The sequence below is a fragment of the Marmota monax genome, unplaced genomic scaffold (assembly GCF_021218885.2).
Source record: "Marmota monax isolate L192 unplaced genomic scaffold, Marmota_monax_Labrador192_F-V1.1 WCK01_AAM20220418_F8-fsc00003, whole genome shotgun sequence".
In the NCBI taxonomy this organism is placed as follows: Eukaryota; Metazoa; Chordata; class Mammalia; order Rodentia; family Sciuridae; genus Marmota; species Marmota monax.
In genome coordinates, this window is record NW_026694084.1 from 34,325,395 (window position 1) to 34,345,235 (window position 19,841).

Here is a 19,841-nt window from a genome sequence, read left to right on the forward strand (position 1 = left end):
GTCCCTGTTCCTTGTCCTCAGGCTCAGAGGTCCAAAAACCAGAAGACTAGCCAGGAAATCTACTCCCTCCACCACCCCAACCCCTACCCCTGGGGGTGAGCAGCCAGCCTGCATCCAGAGATGAGCTGCAGACACGGTCCTTCTCCTCCTCTAATGAGCATCTACGTTGGGCACCACGTTCCCCAGGAGCACAGCCTGAGGCAGGGATCTGAATGCAGCAGTTTATTTGGGGAGTGACCCCAAGTAGATGGCTGGGGGGATAAGACAGGGATGGGAAGGAAGCCAGTGCTGGGAGATGAAAGAGCAGATGACATCGAAAGCAGCGGGCGTGGCCCACTGGGGACCTTGGGAAAGGCTACAGAACATGCCCCAGAACTGTGCAGCTAAAGGACAAGGAAGCAGGAGCATAGATCCTCCAACCCTCGTCACTGGCTGAGGGCTGCTGCCTGGGAATTAACTCCCAGCACCCCTAGGAGAGCCACATGCAGCCACAGTGCACCAGAGGACACCCCTCGGGAGCAGCAGCCCACGCTGCTCAGGGTACAAGAGACCAGCATGTGCCTGGGCCACGCAGGTAGAGCACCACTGCCATGTTCGAGGACCCCGTCCCCCAGACGCAGTCCCAGTCCTTGTGGGCAAGTGTGGGCAAGGAGGAGCGACCGTAACCCCGCCAGGCAGAAGCCACGACTCAAGTGTTCCCACGGCTGAGCTGTCCACCCGCAGAGAATCCGGGCCAAGCCATGCATGTGGCTTCAAATCGTCAGCAGCACAGGAGAAAAGTAAAAAGAAACAGATGAAATTAATTTTAACAATAGGTCATTTAAGCTGATATATCCAAAATAATATCATTTCCATATGTCATCAATGGAAACATTATTAATGAGACCATCTGCCTCCTTTTTTTCTCCAAGTCTTTGAAAACTGGCATCTTTTATGCTCACAGGACAGCTCATCTTGGACACGCCACATTTCAAGTCCTTGGTAGCCACTTGTGGCTGGTGGCCAGTGTTGGAAGACACAGTGTTGGAGCACTGAGGAGTGCTTACTCAAGCCAACAACGCATGGTGACAGTAGCTTCCCAAAGTACCTAGAGTGACACCTAAGCTCTGCACAAGGTCTAAAGGCCCTCCCGACATGATCAGTGGCTGCCACCTCTCACCCTCACTCTTCAAACCCTTGTCCTCTCCCACACCCAGCACTGCACTTGCCATTCCTGGAACTTGCCCCCTCAGGGCCTTTGCATGGGCTGTCCCCCTTGCCTGGAGCCCCCTGCACCCAGACTTGCCTTGTCGTCCTGCAGGTCTCACTCCGCAGGATCCTCCTTTCTCCCACCCTCCTCCCACTCCACCCCAGACCCCTTGCTCTCTACTCTGGTTTACTTTCTTAAATTATGCACATCAGAAGTTATCTTGTTCTTTAATGACATTTATTGATTTCCTTGTCTCTCCCATCATCCACTTAATCCCCAGTTTCTACCACGAAGCCTGGAAAAACAGCAGGCACCCCGGTAAGTACATGTTGAATACAGGAATAAACAAGTCACAGCTCTGGTAGAAAAGAAACCGAGCAGAGAGTCGAGATCAAACTAAGTCTGACCCAAGAGCCATGATATATCCTCGTTTATATTCCCAGCACTGTCACCCAGTGGATGCTTGTTCAAAATGGAAAAGCAATGAATAGGAAAATAGGGCCATGGGGGAAGGTGGCAGCTACTTTACCCAGAGAGGACTTCACAGAGGAGCTGGGACCAGGGATGACTGGGTGTGTTCAGGGAGGGTGAGGCAGCCCTCGCTGGCACGGGGAATGGCATGTGCAAAGGCACAGAGGCACAGGAGAGCACCTCATTCATGTCCAACACATGTTCACAGCCTCCCTTCTCTACTGGCACCTCCTCACCCAGCAAGGGCTTGCCAGGCTCTTTGCTCAACCTTCCACCTGGAAATGTCTCGCCTTCAGTCTGGTCCCGGCTCCCTTCCCACCCAGTCCATCAGGCAGCCTGCTCACTTCTGGGACCTCTCCCCTCAAGGGGTCACCCAAACTCCAGCTCCTGGGAAGAGCATGTGCCAGCAGCCAGCAAGCTGCAGACTCCTATCCACATCCTCTCACCGTGCACTGGGAGCCAGCGGTTGTAAGACCTCAGTCTCCAGGGGCCAACAAGGGGAGCTGGCAGAGAGGACAGCAGAGCCCTGAAGATTTACTAAGTGCCAGGCCCCGGGCCAGGCACTTTCATGAGGTGACCAATTCCTAGCCACAGGTGGGATTATTATGCCCACATGGGGCAATCTGGGCTCACAGGGGTTGGTAGCTTATTCAAGGTCACATGTTCCACGGAGGAGCCTTGATGCATACACAGTATCACAACAGAAGAAAGGACCCAGGCCTGACAACCCCAGTGATATCCATCCCCGGATCCGGGAGAGCCTGTAGCATGTGCTTTGCTTTGACAAATGTCCAACTGATCAGAACAGTGCCACCTCGTTTCTCCCAGGGGGGTAAAAGAACCTGCCCAGATCTCCTCCATAGTCTAGGTGCCACAAGGACATCTCCCAGTCCCTTCCAGAGCTGGCCAGCTGCCCTTCTTACAGCTCACGGTGAAGATTGCCTTTTGTAACACGCACCTGAACTCTTATTAGAACTCCCAAGCAAGGGAAACCAGAGTCCTCTAAGATTAAATGTGCTAATAATGGTAAGTCAACACCCCATGCTTCACTTACAACTAAGTGAGAGTACAGCAGTCCAAGGGTGATCAGAGCCCCAAACCGGACCGGACACAGAGGCGAGGTGGAATGACCTCAAGTTACCAGCAGGAAATGGCTTGCCTGATTAAAATGAACAACAAACCAATGTCCCCTCCATGCATATGACAGACCTGCTTGAAGGAAGAGGTGATCACACCTGTTCAGGTGGGACACTGAAGCTGTCAACACTGCTATGTGATTTACAGCCTGGTCTGCAGATGAGCATTCACTCTGGGTTATGTCGCCTTCCTAATCGTACTATTCTCAGGGCCCCACTGGGCAGAGGGGACAATGTGAACAGGTCATTGAGAGAAGATGTGGGCTTCAGAGAAGGAGGTGCCCCTCACTGCCTGGGCAGGTGGCCCACTCTCCAGTCACTGATAATGTAGCGAGAAAGAAAGATTGAACAACAGTAAAAGAAAGACGGTCACACACACACACACACACACACACACACACCATGGGCATTGCACTGAGGCTCTGTGGAGGGGCATGGGGTAAGAAGTTAACCACTGGGTGTTCTTGCAAGGGGCAGCATCCAGGAAGGCCCTGGGAACAGAGAGAATAGTTTTTCAAGCAATCTCTACTCTGGCTGAAACACACAAGCAAGGGTGTATGGAAGAGACACTGGGAAGTCCAGGCTGGTCACACTGCGGTGGGGGCTGAGGACAAGCAGCCAGGAAGGGCTCCTGGGTGCTCACTGGACCTGGCAGCCTCTGCGGCTTCCCAACCACTCCTGCTCCCACCTGCCTCCAGCCCTTGATCAGCCGCTGGGCCTATCAAATTCCTGCTGCCAGGAGGAGGCTGCTAGAGTGCCAGACTGGAGAGGGCAGAGACCCCCGACCCATGGTTCAGAGGAGGAGGGTGATCAAAGGCAGGGGAACTAGGTCCACACTCTGTTCTTTGATCCAACGGGATGAGCTGAACAAAGGAACTAGAGGCAAGGGAAACACTGTGGGCCTCGTGCCACACAGACAGGGCCCCAGCACTTCCAGAGGGGAGCAGGGTGCTGCTGGCTGATGGGGGTGTGTGTGAGGCTCATTTAAAACAGACAAAGCAGAACAGAGACTTCTGAATGCCACGCAGGGGAGGTGTTTGGGACCTGGCGTTTGTGTTTCCACACCCCAGCAGCCAGTGCCCCCTCTTGGTGACTGTATTCCAAGTTCCTGTTGGGGAAGCCACCCCTTTCTCTGTTTGCTGCGGAGCTGATCTTCAATCTCCTCTGAATTCAGGGGATGATCAGATGATATAGACTTTTCCTGTCAAAATATTCCATGCCTGGTCCACAGTGATTGGTCCAGGATGGGCACGGGACCTGAGCTAGACCAATAGGAATGGATTCAGAGATTATGTGAGAATTTACAGGAACTAAAATTATCTTTTGGGATCATTAAATTGGTGGTTTTAGCACGAGAACGGTGCTTCCGCAAGTTGCAACATGGAGAATATGAGAAGAAAGCCAGCCCAGGGGAGTGAACAGCTCGGAGATGGAGGCAGATGTTCAGTGGTGATGCAGAGAGGAAAACAAGAGCCCAAACCTTTTAATTCAATTATCCTGGGCCAAGCTTGACCTCTGGGCCCATCTCTGACATAAGCAAGGAAATCCCTTGATTACTTAAGCCTTACTGAATTAGTTTTCTAACTAAAACTAAAACTGCACTGACGCTGTTCCTCATAACCTATCCACAGCGCAGAGCTTCTGCCTGCCCCAACCCAACATCCTGTCCTCAGGAGAATGGACTGGGCACACAGGAATGCAAACAGTGAGTAGCCTCGGCCCACATACCCTAGGACCCCCAGCCAAGAGCTGTGCCTGGAACAGGAGGGACACAAAATCTCCACTTGGCACCCCAAGAATGAAAACTCCATTTCCACCGTGTGGAAACTTCCAGCAACAGAGCCTCCCCCAGCAGAAGCAGCTAGAAGCCAACTCACCTCAGCCATGGTCTGCAGCTCCAGAGGCTAGCAGTCAGTTATCTTGCTGCTGGTGAAAAGGCAAAGCAATGAGAAGCTGCGGCCAAGCTCACTGCAGCCAGTCCTGTTAATGACCTCTCTGCAGCAACTCTAAACCTCTGCTTTCAGTTCATGGCTCAGCCAGAATCACTTGAGCTTTGTGAGCACGTTTTCACGTGGGAGGGACATCACTGTTGCCAGGCTATCAATTCTCAGGAAAATCTGTGTATCTGTTTATGAGCACCAAACCCCAAATATTTGCAGAGAACCCCTTTCAGGAGCATATAAAGTATTCCATATTTCATTCTTAAAGAGAGAAAGAGAGAAAATTGTTCTCTCTTCCAATCTGAAAAATGCATTAACTTATCATTTTCATTTTAAACCTAAATTAAATCAACTTCAACACAGACTGAATACTAAGACTGCTGATTTTCTTAAGAGTATCTGGCTAAGGTCTAACATTATGGATAATCCAAAGAAAAATGCAAAAACAAGAGACCAAAATCCACAAAAAAAGGTTTAGATTCCAACCTAGGTGCCCTTCAACAGTTAAATGGATAAAGAAAATGTGGTACATATACCCAAAGGAATATTACTCAGCCACAAGAAGAATGACATTATGACATTTGCCAGTAAATGAATGTAACTGGAGTCTATCATGCTAAGTGAAATAAGCCAAACCCCCAAAAACAAAGGCCAAATGTTCTCTCTCTATGTGGATGCTAATTCACAATAAGCAGTGGGGAGGGAAGAATAGAAGTTCAGTGGATTAGACAAAGAAAAGTGAAAGGAAGGGAGGGGGATGAGAATATAAAAGATAGTAGAATGAATTGGATATAACTTTCCTAAGTTCATATATGAATACAAGACCAGTGAAACTCTACATCATGTTCAACCATAAGAATAGGATCTTAATTTGAATAAGTTATATTCCATGTATGTATAATATGTCAAAAATATACTCTACTGTCATATATATCTAAAAATAACAATTCTGCTACAATATTCTGCCTTCCTCTTATCCCAGAACAATGGAGTTAGCCCACCAAAAGAAAAAAACCTTTTCCTCCTCTAAGTTGTACTTCTCAAATATTTTGGTCACAGTGATGCAAAGCTGACTAACACAAAAATTGACACCAACAAGTGGGACGGTCTTGACTGTGACTACCTTAACCATGTGGTTCAGAGTCTTTAGAACTGATTTGTGGGAGGAGTTTGGAAAAGTTTGGAGGTGCAAAATGGAGAAGCCTCAGAATATTGTAAGCTGAGCTTAATTGATTCTGGTGTGAGCTCAGACCACAATGCCAATAAGACTGTGAACTGTAAAGACTATGCTCATGAGGTTTCAGATAGAAATGGGAACTTTACTGGAAATCGGACTAGAAGCCATTCACATTACATTCTGGCAAAGAACTTGTCTACATTTTTCCCTGAGCCTTTGTGTGGGGCCAAATTTTAAGGCGATAAACTAATTAATCTAGTGGAGGCAATTTCACAGCAGCACAGCATTCAGGCAGAGGCAGGGGTTTTACTGGCAGCCATCAGCCAGGTTTCCTTTGAAAATTACAAACAGAAAGCAAAGCAGAAAGATTTAAAAAACTTGAAAATTTACCAGAAAATGTAAAACTGGGGCCAAAAAAGTGTGGTTGTTGAAGAGATTACAGCCACACAAAAGATACTAAATACTTTATGAAATAGGAGGGGCTAGGGATTTGGCTCAGTGGTAGAGTACTTGCCTAGCATGTGTGAGGCACTGGGTTCACTCCCAGCACCACATATAAATAAATGAATAAAATAAATGTTCATTAACATCTAAAAAATATTTATAAAAAGAAACAAAAGGAAAGATGGCTTGAGGGCATCTCAGGAATTGGCAAGACCACAGGCAATTATAAGCTGAAAAGAGTAAAAGTAAAAAATTCCTTTGAGAAAAGATCATGGGAATACCCTGCTTGCTTGGACAGGGGGCCGAGGAATCTGGTCACTGTGCTCAGCTGCCCAGGCACCCAGAGGCTGCTGCAGCCATAATAATGCCAGGAGGCCCAGTTGCTGTTAGAACTGGCAGAAAAACTTGGTGCCACCCATGTGGTGCAGGTTCTGTAATACAGTTTGCGGGTCATGGAGGTGTCCAACAAGTTTTCAAAGGAAGGCCTGGGAGGCCACTCAAAGTGTAGGAGGGCCAGCACCCCTGTGGGTGGCCCCTGAGAAGGCAATGCATGAAGCTGTGAAGGTGAAGCCAAAGCTGGAGTGGACACCCAAGGAATTAAGAGATGACAGTGACGTGGACTGTCTGCTGAGGAGAGATGCTGACCGTGGAGAGAGCCAGGCTCAGAGACCAGTGAATGCTGCAACCAGCAAGGCCAACGGGGAGCCACTGCCCAAGCCCTTTGGAGAAAACATCTTGCCACCATGTGCCCCAGATGTTGGAGGTGAAACTAAAGAAAATGTTTGTCCTGCTGGGTTCAGGCTATGTTTGGTTCCCAGCCCTTCTCTCTTTTGGAATGGGAATGTTTACTCTGTGCCACTGCATATTGGTTATATGTAACTTTACAGAGGTCACAGTTAAGAGTTTGTCTCATCAACTCCAGATGAGAACTTGGAGTTGAACTTTTGGGCAATGCTGGCTGGCACTGTTAGGAATATGAAAAGTCTTGGAGATGAACTAAATGCATTTTGCATTGTGAGATGGACATAGCTTTTGGGACTCAGGGGCAGAATGGTATGATTTGGATGTGAAGGGTCCCCCAAAGCTCCTGTGTTGATGTAGGAATCTTCAGAAGTAAATGATTGTAAATCAGTAAGCAAATCTAATGATTATGAGAGCTATGACGTAATTAGTCCATCCTGATTTGAATGGACTAACTGGGTAGTAATTGTAGGCAAGTGGGGTGTGGCTGGATAAGGGGGTCACTGGGGGCATTCTAGAAGGCGTCATCTTCCCTGTGTCCCCTTCCCCTCTTTCTCTCTCTCTGCTTCCTGGCTGCCATGAATGGAGCAGCTTCCCTCCACCATGCCCTTCCACCATGATGTTCTGCCTCACCTTGAGCCTAGAGCAAAGGAGTCAGCCCAAGAAGAAATGCACCTCTGAAACCATAAGAAAAAATAAACTTCTCCTCCTCTAGGAAGTTGTTCTTGTCAGGTATTTCGGTCACAGCAACATAAAGCTGACTAACACAAACATGAAGCAAAGCCTTGGTATTTGACAGGGCTTGCCCAGTAAGGAACAGAGAGGAGGGCAGTGTCCCTTCTAGAAGACAGGGTGAGGCAAACAAAGGTGGGGGCACAGAGGCAGGCAGAGGTGGGATCAGGCAGGGCTTTCTCAGACAATGGGAGAAATCTGAATTTCATGCAACAGACAATGAGCAGGAGATGGGGGGCCAGTGACAGATTTAAACAAGGAAACAGCCCCATGTCATGCGGGGGAGGGAATGGAGGAACAACCCATGTTGGACATGCAGGCTGAGTATTCCTTATCTGACATGCTTTGGACCAGAAGGTTTTGGGTTCCAGATATTCTCAGATTTGGAACATTTGCATATACATAATGAGATATCTTAAAGATGGCACTCAAGTCATAACATGGAATTCATTATGTCTTATAGACACCTTATACACATAGCCAGAAGTTAATTTCACAGGGTATTTTTAATAATTTTATACATAAGACCAAGTTTCATTGTGTGGAATGGAATCTGCCTTGTGGTATCATGTTGGTGCTCAAAGAATTTCTGATTTTGAAGCATTTCGAATTCTAGATTTTTGGATTAGGGATGTTCAACCTTTATTAAGTTGGAAGGGCCTGCTAGACTTCCAAATGTATACACCAATTTGTCATTTGAGATCATCAAGATGTGAACTTGGAGGACAATTTCAGTTGGAGACATAATTTGTAAGTTATCAGCATACAGAAATCTTCAAACACATTTTAGGGCTGGTTGGAGCAAGATGTGCCCCACTGAGAGACTATGAAAGAAGGCAGAGTCCCAAGAAGAAATCCAGATGGGCCTGGCCTCTAAAGCCCAAGGAAAACAGCAATTTTAGAGGGAGTGGGTAGTTGAGTCAAATGCCTGGAAGCTGAGCTGACTTGTAGATTAAATCTGAAGCTATGAGATTTAAACCTAGGGCTATTTAGCCAGGGAAGGGATAGTGAGGCACGTACCCTAAAAAGTTCTCCTTAAAGCTTGGGATAACAACACAATGAGTCAAAAAAAAAACCACAAAAAAAACCATAAGCTCTGGGGCCAAACCGTCTGCAACTCAGTTCCATGTCTGCCATTTACAGCAATCCTGAACAATTTCCCAAACCTCCATCAGCCTCAGCTTGTCTTCACCAAGGAAATAACGATTCTATCTACTCAGGTGCAGTATGGATCAAATGACTTAATAAATAGCAAGTGCTTAGAAGAAAGAGTGTTCCTGGCTTATGTTAAAAGATCAGTGTTAGCTATCATTATTTTTTCTGTTGCTGTTATAATAATTAATGCTAAGTACCAAGAGCTGGATTTCACATGTATTGTCCCAGGTGGGAATCTATACCCATTTTATACTCACTTCACAGATGAGAAAACTTGCCTAGGACCATGCAATAAGTTCTTGGGTGGAGGCTGCATTCACATCCAGGTCAGACGACCTGTGCTCTTAATTACTACCCTGTGGTTCCGTCATGTGATGCCGAGATGGCTGGTTAACATCCAATGCAAGAGAAAAAAATGGCTGAGTAATGCCACTAATTGTGCTTCTGCTTCAACTTGCATTTCCACAGGTAATTGTTGCTTTTGAATTGGTGCTGGCATGCTTAGACAGTCATGCTTTACTTAACGATGGGGATAGTTCTGAGAAATGTGTCATTATACGATTTCACTGTTGTGCAAACATCATAGAATGAACTTACACAAACCTAAATGGTATAGGTCAATAATCACTGGGGGTGTGGCCTCTTGATGCAATCAAGAGATGCAGTAAACACAAGACAGAGGAGGCTACTGCAGGTATAACAGTCATACTGTTTTTCAGTAAATTCTTTTTCTTATGAAGAAGAGGACATTCGAAAATAACAATAAAAATATAATACCTAATCCAGTATCACCATTAAATATTATGCACTAGACATCATTATATGTGCCATCGTTCTATATGACTGACAGCACAATAGGTCTATTTACACCAGCATCACCACAAGCATATGAGTAATGCCCTGGGCTATGACACAACAGGAATTTTTCAGCTCTTATGGGAACACTGTTGTATTTGCACTCCATCATCGACCAAAACATCATTATGCAGCACGTGACTGTATTTCTTAGAAAAACCAAATCTTATTTTGCATTTCACAGGATTTAAGACTGTGATGTTGTGGTAGATCAAGACTGAATGAACTGTGCTACTAGAAACCACAGGTCAGGAGCAGGGTGTGGAGCTCTGGCTTCCAGCCCAGCCTATAGTAGAACAGCTGTCCCTTCCTCTGTTCTATACCCTGAGCTTTCCTCTAAGCTTCCATTTGAAGAAAATATTCCGCAGATACAAAAGTTTGAAAGCCACAAGACTTGGCATTTCCCCAACTGCGTCTGCATTGGAATCACCTGTGGTGATCACCTTCCCGCCCCACCCCACCACAAACTTAAGGTCCTGGAAACACTGGAGGCGGGGCCTGGGAATCTGATTTCCAACCAGTTTCCCAGGTGGCTCGGCTGCAGATTCAAGTCTGAGGAAAAAAAGAGAATAAACTGTACAACACAGTAGCCACTACATATGGCTCATTTCAATATAAATGTAAATGCATTAAAATAAAATTTAAAAATTCAGTGTTTCTGTTTCATGAGGCACAGTTTAAGTGCTCAAAAGCCAGATGTGGCCAGTGGACACCATAAACAAAGAATATTTCCACCATCACAGAAAATTATATTGGGAAGTACTGGAAAGCCCCTTCCGGCCCGAACATTCCAGGGTTCTAAGCTATAAGTTTGCTTAAATGATGTGTCTCATATGTTTCACACCAAGACATAAAATGCAGTCAACATTTCCTACCACTTTTATCTGTAATTAAGGCATAATACACTCCTAAGGCTACATTATCATACTTAGCCCACTGGGCTGAGGTTACCTGTTTGCCTATCTATTTCCCATAATACACTCTAAGTGCCTGGAAAGCAGAATCCAGGCAACAATTGTTTATGTCTGTTATTCTGCATGTGTGGGGCTTAAATAAATGTTTAGGAATCAATTGGCTAATGGTACTATCACATCAGCAGAAAACAATAAATATTGGTGAAAATGTGGAAACATAGGAATCCTTGCCTATTATTAGTGGGTAAGAAAATTGGTGTAGCTGCTACAAAAAAACGATAGAATGCTTTCTTTAAAATTAAATACATAGGATTATCATATGATCCAGCAGCTCTATATTGGAGTGTATAACCCAAAGGAATTCAAAGCAGGACGAAAATGAACGTTTATATATACCCATGTGAATAGCAGTATTACTGACAATAGGTGAGGGCAACACAAGTGTCCATGAATGAATTAATGGACAAACAAAATGCGGTACAGAAACATTCCATGGAATATCATTCAGTCTTGCAAGGAAAATTCTGACAATGCTACAACCTGGATCAACCTGAAGGCAGAATTCTAAGTGAAACTGGTCACAGAAGAACAAAAACTGTGTGATTCCACTGATATGAGGTAGCTAGAATAGCCAATTTTTGAGGTAGGAAGTATAATGGTGATCATCCAGGGCTGGAGGGGGAAGGAAACAGGAGTCAGTGTTTAATGGACAGTTTCAAGGGGTTCTTCTACGGGTTTCTGGTTTTTATTTATTAATTACTTATTGATTTGCATGGATTTGTTTGTTGGTATATGTGCAGTGCTAGGGATGGAACTCGGGCCTCTCACCTGTAAAACAAGCATCTACCACTGAGCTACAAACAGACCCAGAGTTTCAGTTAGTGATGGTTTCATAATAATGAAAATTTACTTAAGACTACAGACCTGTACTTAAAAATAGCTAAGATGATAATTTTTATGTTATGTGCATTTCACAATTAAAAATTTTTAAATAAATTTTTTTTAAAAATAAGCACTCACAAGTACTAGCCAGTGGAAATATATCAGGCCTCCTGCACTTGAGAAAATGGCTTTGGGAAAACTTTATTCTGAATCTACCCTGTTGCACTGTGGGTAGGCGCTGGGGCAGGGGAAGGCAAAGCTGCTGTGAGACATGGAGGCACTCTCACAAGTCTGATTGCCATCTCATCTCTTTGGAAGGGGTTTCTGCGAAGATCCTGGCACAGAGGGCCCCTCTGGTCTCCTGAGTTTTGGATTGCGCTGCCTCTTCAAGTCCTCACCAGTGAGTGGTCCTCCACGTAGCTGACCACAAGGACCCCCTGGAAAGGACTTGGCCTGGGGCTTCTGCTTCCATGTCTGGGAGTGGAGTCGTGGGGATCTTTTTTTTTACAGAGTTATGCAGGGGAGCCTGAGGCGGGAGCCCCCCAGTCCACAGCACCTACATTCTGCTTCATGGGGCTGCTTGTTCCATCTTCTCATCTGGCTTTGAGAGGCTGCCCAGTGCATGCAGCCAGGCAGAAGGAAGCTCCTTTGAATAAGTCAGTGAATGGGGAAAAGGTGATTGTGTTCATCAATGTCACTTATCCCAATCTTCCCTATGGATTTTGCACGCATGATTTAGACCAAATGATAAATAACGATAAGTAGCGTTTGGTGGGCACCTGACACCTGCCAGGTACTATGCAGGTGCTCTCCCACTTAATTCTCAAAGCAACTCTCTAGGTAAGAAAGGTACTGTCATTGTCTCCGTTTTACAGATGAGGAAGTTGAGGCACAGAAAAATCAAGTGACTTCCTCAAACAGAAAGCTCTTTTTTTTTGCGTGGCAGTTATATCATGAGCATGCTCGTAACCTTAAAAACATGCCATCATCTTCTTTTTAATGGATGCATTGGTTTCCGTTGTTTTAGCCTAATCTGCATGATGTCTACCCGTTGTTCATTAACTGCTCTCTGCAGGACAAGTTTTATTGCAACTGTTTGCCATTATAGATAGTGCTGTGAAGGGCATCTCTATGAGAGGGTGTTTTCTTTATTTCTGAAAGACTGTCCCTAAGAAAGCTATGGGGCAGTGTCCTGCGAGTGAATGATACTGACCAGGCGGGCAGGCCCCTCTCCCAGGGAGGCCTGGTATGTCCAGCACACTCCCCCATGGGGCACCTAACATTGACTGCAGGACAAGTGCTCTTCCAAACACTGAATTTGATCCCACCTGGTCTTCACAAGACCCCTAAGAGTAAGTATAGAGGAAATGCCCAGAGCAGAGATACAGAAGTGTACCCAGGCTCCCCCAGCCAGCAAGCACCACAGCCAGGACTGTCCTAACCACCAGACCAGCTCCCCCTGCCCCAGGACTCCCTCACCCACCAGCCTAAGAAATAGACTAAAGAGAGGAGGAAGAAGGAGCTCTCCCCATTACTAGGACCACACAAGTATCTCCCAGCCAAAGCACATGAGAAACAGCTGTCTCACTTCCCCAGCAGGGAACCTGAAGCACTCAGAGTAAGGGGGAGTGGCTGCCCTCCAGGCATTTACCTTGGGCTGAGGTAAGTGGAAAGAAGGTGCAGGTGACCCACCATGTGACGGTACATGCCTGTAATTAACTGTGCTGCCCCACAAAACGTGAAAGTCCTAGTCCCTGTACCCATGAGTGTGACCTTTTTTTGAAAATAGGGTCTTTGTACAAGATAAGATACGAATTAAGATAAGGTTACATGGACTTGCGCCTGCCTATAATCAGGAGGCTGAGGCAAGAGGATCACAAGTGTAAGGCCATCTGGGCAACTTAGCAAGACCCTGTCTTAAAATTTTAAAAAAGGGCTGGGATGTAGCTCAGTGGTAAGGCACCTGTAGGTTCAACCTCAGTAACATCCCCCCAAAATAGATGGGGTAATAGAGTGCAGGGCAGTCCCTTAATCTAGCACGATTCATGGCCTTATAGGAAAGGAGATGAGAGAACACCATGTGACAACGGACTGAGACTGGGGTGATGTGGTCGTCAGCCAAGAATATGCTGATTGCTGGTAAATGCAAGAGGCTAGGAAGTGGCGAGGAGGGGTGTCCTCTACTGTTTCAGAGACACCAGAGCTCTGCTGACACGTTGATTGCAAACTTCATGCCTTCAAGAGAATGAGACAGTGAACTCTGCTGTTCTGAACCACCAAGTGTGTGGCACTTGTGACAGTAGCCCTGGGGAACTCACAATATTGTCCAGGCCTTTGGTGCCATCACAGAGGGAGCTGTTTTGCACACCTTGGATCTCAGCAGCTGATGCAGTCTCTGGCACACAGTAGGTCTCGGAAAGTGTCTGCTGTGTGAGCAAGTTCAGAAAAATCAAGTATAAACTAATTAAGAGGACGGGCTGCAGGTGCAGCTCAGTGGAAGAGCCCTCTGCTTAGCAGGCATGGGGCCCTCCCTGGGTTCCCTCACCAGCACCACAGAAGCAAAACAAAACAAAAACCAGCAAGAGGAGGAAACATGTCTTTTATGTCTAAGACACTTGAGCAAGTGAGGTGCTCCACAGACATCTGTAGAGTGAGTGTAGTTTTCTAAAAATGAATGGGCTGGGTGCTGGGGCACATGACTATAATCCCAGAAGCTCAGGAGGCTGAGGCAGGAGGACTGCAAGTTCAAAGCCAGCCTAAGCAACTTAGCAAGGCCCTGAGCAACTCTGTCTCAAAATAAAACATAAAAGGGTCTGGGGATGTGTCTCAGTGGGTAAGCACCCTGGGATCAGTCCCTGGTACCAAAATAAATAAATAAAGTAAGTAAATGAACTAAGATAAAATAAAATAAAAATGAGTGGATGATAAGTTTGAGGAGGCTTTGCAGCAAGACTCCTTCATGCCCAGGTTACACTCAAGACTGGCACATAGTAGCTGATTGACACTTCCTGAAGGAGGGAAGGGAAGAAGGGGAGAGAGAGACAAGGCCAGGGTCAGTTTCCCCACTCTCGGTTTAGGAGGAGTTCCTTCCTGAACATATCCAACTGAGGACTGGCCAAAGCTGGGCCACGTCCAGTTGAATTTGACACAGCTTCAATTACATTGAAAGGCTCTCGCTGTGGCACTTGAATGCTGTTTTTCTAAAATGCATTATCTTTTTCTTTTACATCCAGAAACCCTAACGCTTCCTTACCCTTCCAACTATGCTAGAAATGCAGAGTTGAGAGGTCAGCCTTCTGTGTTCAGCTCCAGGGACACGTTTCCTGTCCATGTGCCGCATGCATTCCTGACCCCTGCCCTGCGGCCAAACAGGGACATCAGCTGGGCTCAGGGAAATTCAATTTGGGCTGACAGCCGGCGGCATGGTAATGACAGGGCGTCTGCCTTGACATTTGGAAAGGCAAGGGGAGGTGGGGCAGGCACAGAGGAGCTTCCCTTGGGCTTGGCTTGGGAGGGTCTACAGGGATTTGTGCATATGAAGAGAAACTCCAAGAATAAGGCCAACATTTCCACCGTGGGCTAGGAATTCAACTCCACTTCCATTCTTTACAGACTTACCTTTTCTGGGTTTGAGGGTGAAAAAAAGAAATAGCTCTATTCCCTTACTCCCCCGGACTTGGATTATCCCAGGGCAGGCGACAGCATTGTGAGGGGTTGTGATCCCACTGTTCATTCAGTCGCAGGTCATCTTCAGCAAGAGGGCCTGCACTCGTGCTGACCAACGTGGGAAGTCTCCAGTGCTGTGGTTCCCTTTCTTTTCCACTGAGGAATGGCCAAAGCCCCACCCTGGCCTGCTCCATGGAATGCCAGGTAGGTTCACACCTGCGATAGTGACACACAAGTAAAGGACAGCTGACCCTTCTCAGTGCCGGAAGGGGGCACAGAAAACTGTCGTGATGTAACCCTCATTGGTCAGCTTGTCCACTATTGGGAAACTTTTCCCCCATCAAAGGAGCCAGAGGGGAGGGGCATCTCTGTGACTTCTGCAGACCTGGGACTGCAGGGCTGGGTTAGTGTATGTGCCCCACCGTGACTCCAGTGTGTCCCCCACGGAACTAACCTGGTGGCTGTCAATCTGTTTGGTATTCACCTCTTTTACTGCAGACAGAAAGCCCCTCAAAGGGCTACTTGCATACACACCTGTATCCCACGTGACCTGGCCCAGTTCCTGGCACCTAAGTAATATGCAATTGATTAATGTATGTTAGATGAATGAACGAATCAGCCAATCGATAGAAATGACAGCACGGGCTTCAGAATTGGGCAGGTGAAGGCTTCACCCATGCTCCACCGATTACCAGCCACACAGCCGGTTGTCATGAAGTACGAGATAAATACACTAAAATTGTCCACATCTCAAGTACAACATTCAAGGAATGTTGACACCCAAGAAACCAGCACCCAGGTCAGAAACGGAATATCAGCAGAACCCAGACACTCACCTCGTGTCCCTTCCAGTCACTGTGTCTATACCCACGCAAGGGTCCTCTCCTGATGCTGATCTTCAAATGGGGTTTGGGGGCGGGTAGCAGCTGCAGCACTAACAGCCGCAGCTGGAGTAACAGAAGCAGCGGTAACAGGGGAAGTGGTGACAATAGTAACGGGAACAGCAGGAGTAGGGGAGCAGGTCACAGAAGCAGGGGTAATAGCTGCCCCTATGTGGCATTTACTATAGGCTAGGCACCGTTCCTGAGTGCTTTTGCTAAATTCATCTAGAGTTCAGAAGAACTTACAGAGTTGTACACCGCAGAATTTTTAAAGGTGAAAACGCAGAGGCACCCAGAAGTCAAGGAACTTCTCCAAGGTGACCTGACTGTGGAGCCACGGATCCAGGACTCAGGACTCCAGCAGTCTGGCCCTAGAGGTTGTCCTCTCAGTAGTGAACTTTCAGTAACTCTTAGCAAGGCCACACAAAGATCTGTCCTCTGTTATCGGTTTTCATCTTCTATGATAAAAACACTCAATTCAGTAAGCATACAGTCTCGCAGAATAAACATTATATTTCCCACGCCTTCTTTTCATCTAAGCAAAGCCACAGGACTAAATTCTGGCCAACAGAATATAAGAAGAAACAGCAGGTGTAATATCCAGGAAGCATCCTTAAAGGAGGACTACCTTTCTTCTTGTTCTTTCCTTTTGCTGGCAGATACGACGTCTGGAGCAAAAGCAGCTAGAATGGGACCATGAGGTTGTCTTGGAAATAGAGAACCACGGGGCAGAGAAACAAGAGAGAAAAAGCCTGGGTGTCTCACAGATTTCTATAGTAGCTCTACACCATTTATGTCTGAACTTTTAGACAAGAGACAATATACTTTCTATATTTTTAAAGACAATTTTCATTTATATTTCACATTTTTCACAGCAAAACCTAATTCCAGTAATGCCCTCAATTCTTGCAATTACAGCATAATTAATGTCACCTAAAAATCCAACATGCAAAATTAATGCCATTTGGTGTTCAGCTTTTGACTTAACAAACAAAATGGACAAAACATGATTTTGCGTAATCCTGGAATAGACCAACTATGAAAATAAGCAGGAAAAGCCTCTTTTTTTCCTGGAAAGCCAGAGCAGGTCCTTGTCACCTTGTGACTGTGTCACCTCATGGCTATGTCACCTCAAAAGCCTCAGTCTTAACTGCCTACCTCCAGCCTCTTACCTCTCCCACCCATTCAGGATACTCTTGCTTGTCTAATCATCCTTAAAAACTATTTTTATCTTAAAAACTGAACTAATTCCAGTGCTCTATGTGCCTGTTTTATGTAAGATTCTTTACTATGTACTTTTTTCTCTAACCTGCACACACAAAAAAATCTAAGACACAATTATTACCTCCTTTTTATAGATAAGGAAACAGAAGACACTGAGCCGGCTCTTTCCTCATTCCATGATGACTTCTTGGAAACACCAGCCACAAACAAGCCAAGCCCTTGTCACGTCACCCTGACCATTTGGGGTGGCTGAGTTTACAAGTGTTCTCTGCCCACAGCTCTTCCTGTCCAGCCTGCTGTCTTACTACCTCTGACACAGACCTCCATCCACTGAGGTCAGAGTCCTCCCTCTCCGAGGCCTGCACCTACACCAGGCCTCAGTGTTCCTAGTTGCAAAGTGGAGGCAAGTGGGCAGATAGAAAGGCAGGGGACCTGGGATCAGGGACAATCCACTCTAAGTCCCACGGAGCCGGTTCTTTATCTGGGAAATGAATGTAGCAATTCTAACGTGGCAGGAATCCTGCAACTGAATGAAACAATGTTTCCCAGGAAGGGATGGCACAGAGAGCTTGGCAGACTGTTGCCCTTCCTGACCCTTTCTGCCCAGCCCCGCCTTTCCTTCCAAATAAAGGAGGCAACACTGACATGACAGAAAACACTGAGAAGCCCACAGCCCTACCCACCAGGGATCTCCTGTCAGATCCCAGTGTTTCAGTTCTGCATTTCAACCCCCAAAAGGACTCCCTCTGCGTGTCCCAGGCTGGGTTTCCTGGGTGGGATGGGCTGGAGAGCACTCACCGATTCCATAGTGAATCTCTCGACGAAAAACTGGAGAGCCTGGAGGCTGAAGATCTCATGTCTCAGCCGTCACATCAGAAATCACCTGGAGGGGGCAGGAAGAAAAGGTAACAAGGGTCATCCAGAGGCCTGTGCAGAAGACACTGTCTCAGGCCCGCCCTTGATTTCACTTGGAGCCAGTGCCCTTGCTAGGAACGTCCTTGCACATTGGGTGGCTGTCCGGGCGCAGGAGGGAGAACTTTGGGGCTGGTAGCTCCATAGCTGTCTCTGTGCAAGGAAGTGCTCAGGGATCCTTCCTGGATTCTATTTCAAGCTCTACGTTGGAGAGCAATTTACAAGTCATTAACTTCTCTAGACCTAGACTCCTAACATGAAATTAAAGTGTGCTGGCATATGCCACAGACAGACACCTGCAGCGGTGTGCCCACGGGAAGGCAGACGGGCTCCCCCCGTGGCAAAGAGAACCAGCCCCAGGAAGGAAGTAGATTCGGGAGAACGTGTGTGGCTCAGGACAGCCCCTCTGAACCCGGGAGAGGACTGTAATTAATGCAGGCACACCAAAGCTTAATTAATTGCTGAGTGCACAGAGTGCAGGAAGTCTGGGATAAAAGCTGTTACATAAGCGAACAGCTTCAGTAGTTGAGGAATGAAGGGGAAAGAGAGGTGGCAATGAGAAATCAGGAGCCCAGGGACCTGCTTGGGTCCAAGATCCTGTGCTCAAAATAGAATCTCCATTTGAGGCCAGAAGCTCTTGGTCCACCTTCTCCCGCATCCCTGTATCGGATCCAAGTCACCTCTCTGCTTCGCTTCCTAAAGATCTCTCAAGCTCTCTCTCTCCTTCTCCACCCACAGCCCTGGACCAAGCCACCGTCATTCTTACCTGGGCCACTGCAATTGCCTCCCACCTGATCTCCCTCAGCCATTGCTCCCCCTCAACCAGGTCTCTCATGAAAAGTTTGTACTAACACAAAAACAGAAAAGAGCACCACAAAATCCCACCACCTGGCCCCAATCACCGTCAGCCATCACGACAGCACCTTGACCTTCAGCAGCCCCTAGTCAATCCTACCCTGACCACACCTCAGCCTTTCCCCTGGCCCATTGTAATTCTGAAGGAAATTCTGGGCATCATTTCAGACATCAATTTCACAGTGTGCATCTCTAAGATAAGGTCTTCCATAAAAAGCCAACTGCAATACCATTACCACACACACACACACAAAAAAAAAGATGATTAGATGATTCCTTGATATCATCAATTTTTCACACAATATTCACATTCCTACTAGTTTCATAAATGTCAAAAAATGGCATTTGTTTTTCAAAACCCATATCCAATTAAGACCCACATCTTACAACTGATTGATATGCAGAATGAAATGTTTAAAACATAAATCCGATGGTGTCACTTCCCATCTCTCCTCCCCATGCTGAACATCCTCCATTGGCTTCTCGGTGCTTTAGGATAAAAATGTAAATCATTTCTCATGCTTGGACTTTTGTGCCCCTTCTGTTCTCATTTTGACCACCAGGCTCAGGCTGCAGCCACAGGACATTTTTTTTAGATCCTGGAACATGCTGCAGGTCTTCCAGTGTCACAGGTCCCTCGCCCACGCTGTTCCCTCTGCCTCGAGGG

At 46.7% G+C, this 19,841-nt stretch overlaps 1 protein-coding gene across 5 annotated transcripts in view; it reads right to left on the reverse strand.

Annotated features, from left to right (window-relative positions):
• Asap1 (ArfGAP with SH3 domain, ankyrin repeat and PH domain 1) overlaps positions 1-19,841 on the reverse strand; it is a 324,201-nt gene that overhangs the window by 274,171 nt on the left and 30,189 nt on the right. For 4 of the 5 annotated variants that reach the window (XM_046464612.2, XM_046464614.2, XM_046464613.2 and 1 more), the window contains exon 2: positions 18,206-18,290. In XM_046464612.2, the coding sequence (XP_046320568.1) occupies positions 18,206-18,264 (59 nt within the window). In that variant the 5' untranslated portion in view covers positions 18,265-18,290. Of the gene's footprint in view, positions 1-18,205; positions 18,291-19,841 lie in introns of those variants that run through there. The other variant, XM_058585738.1, reaches the window with a different exon arrangement.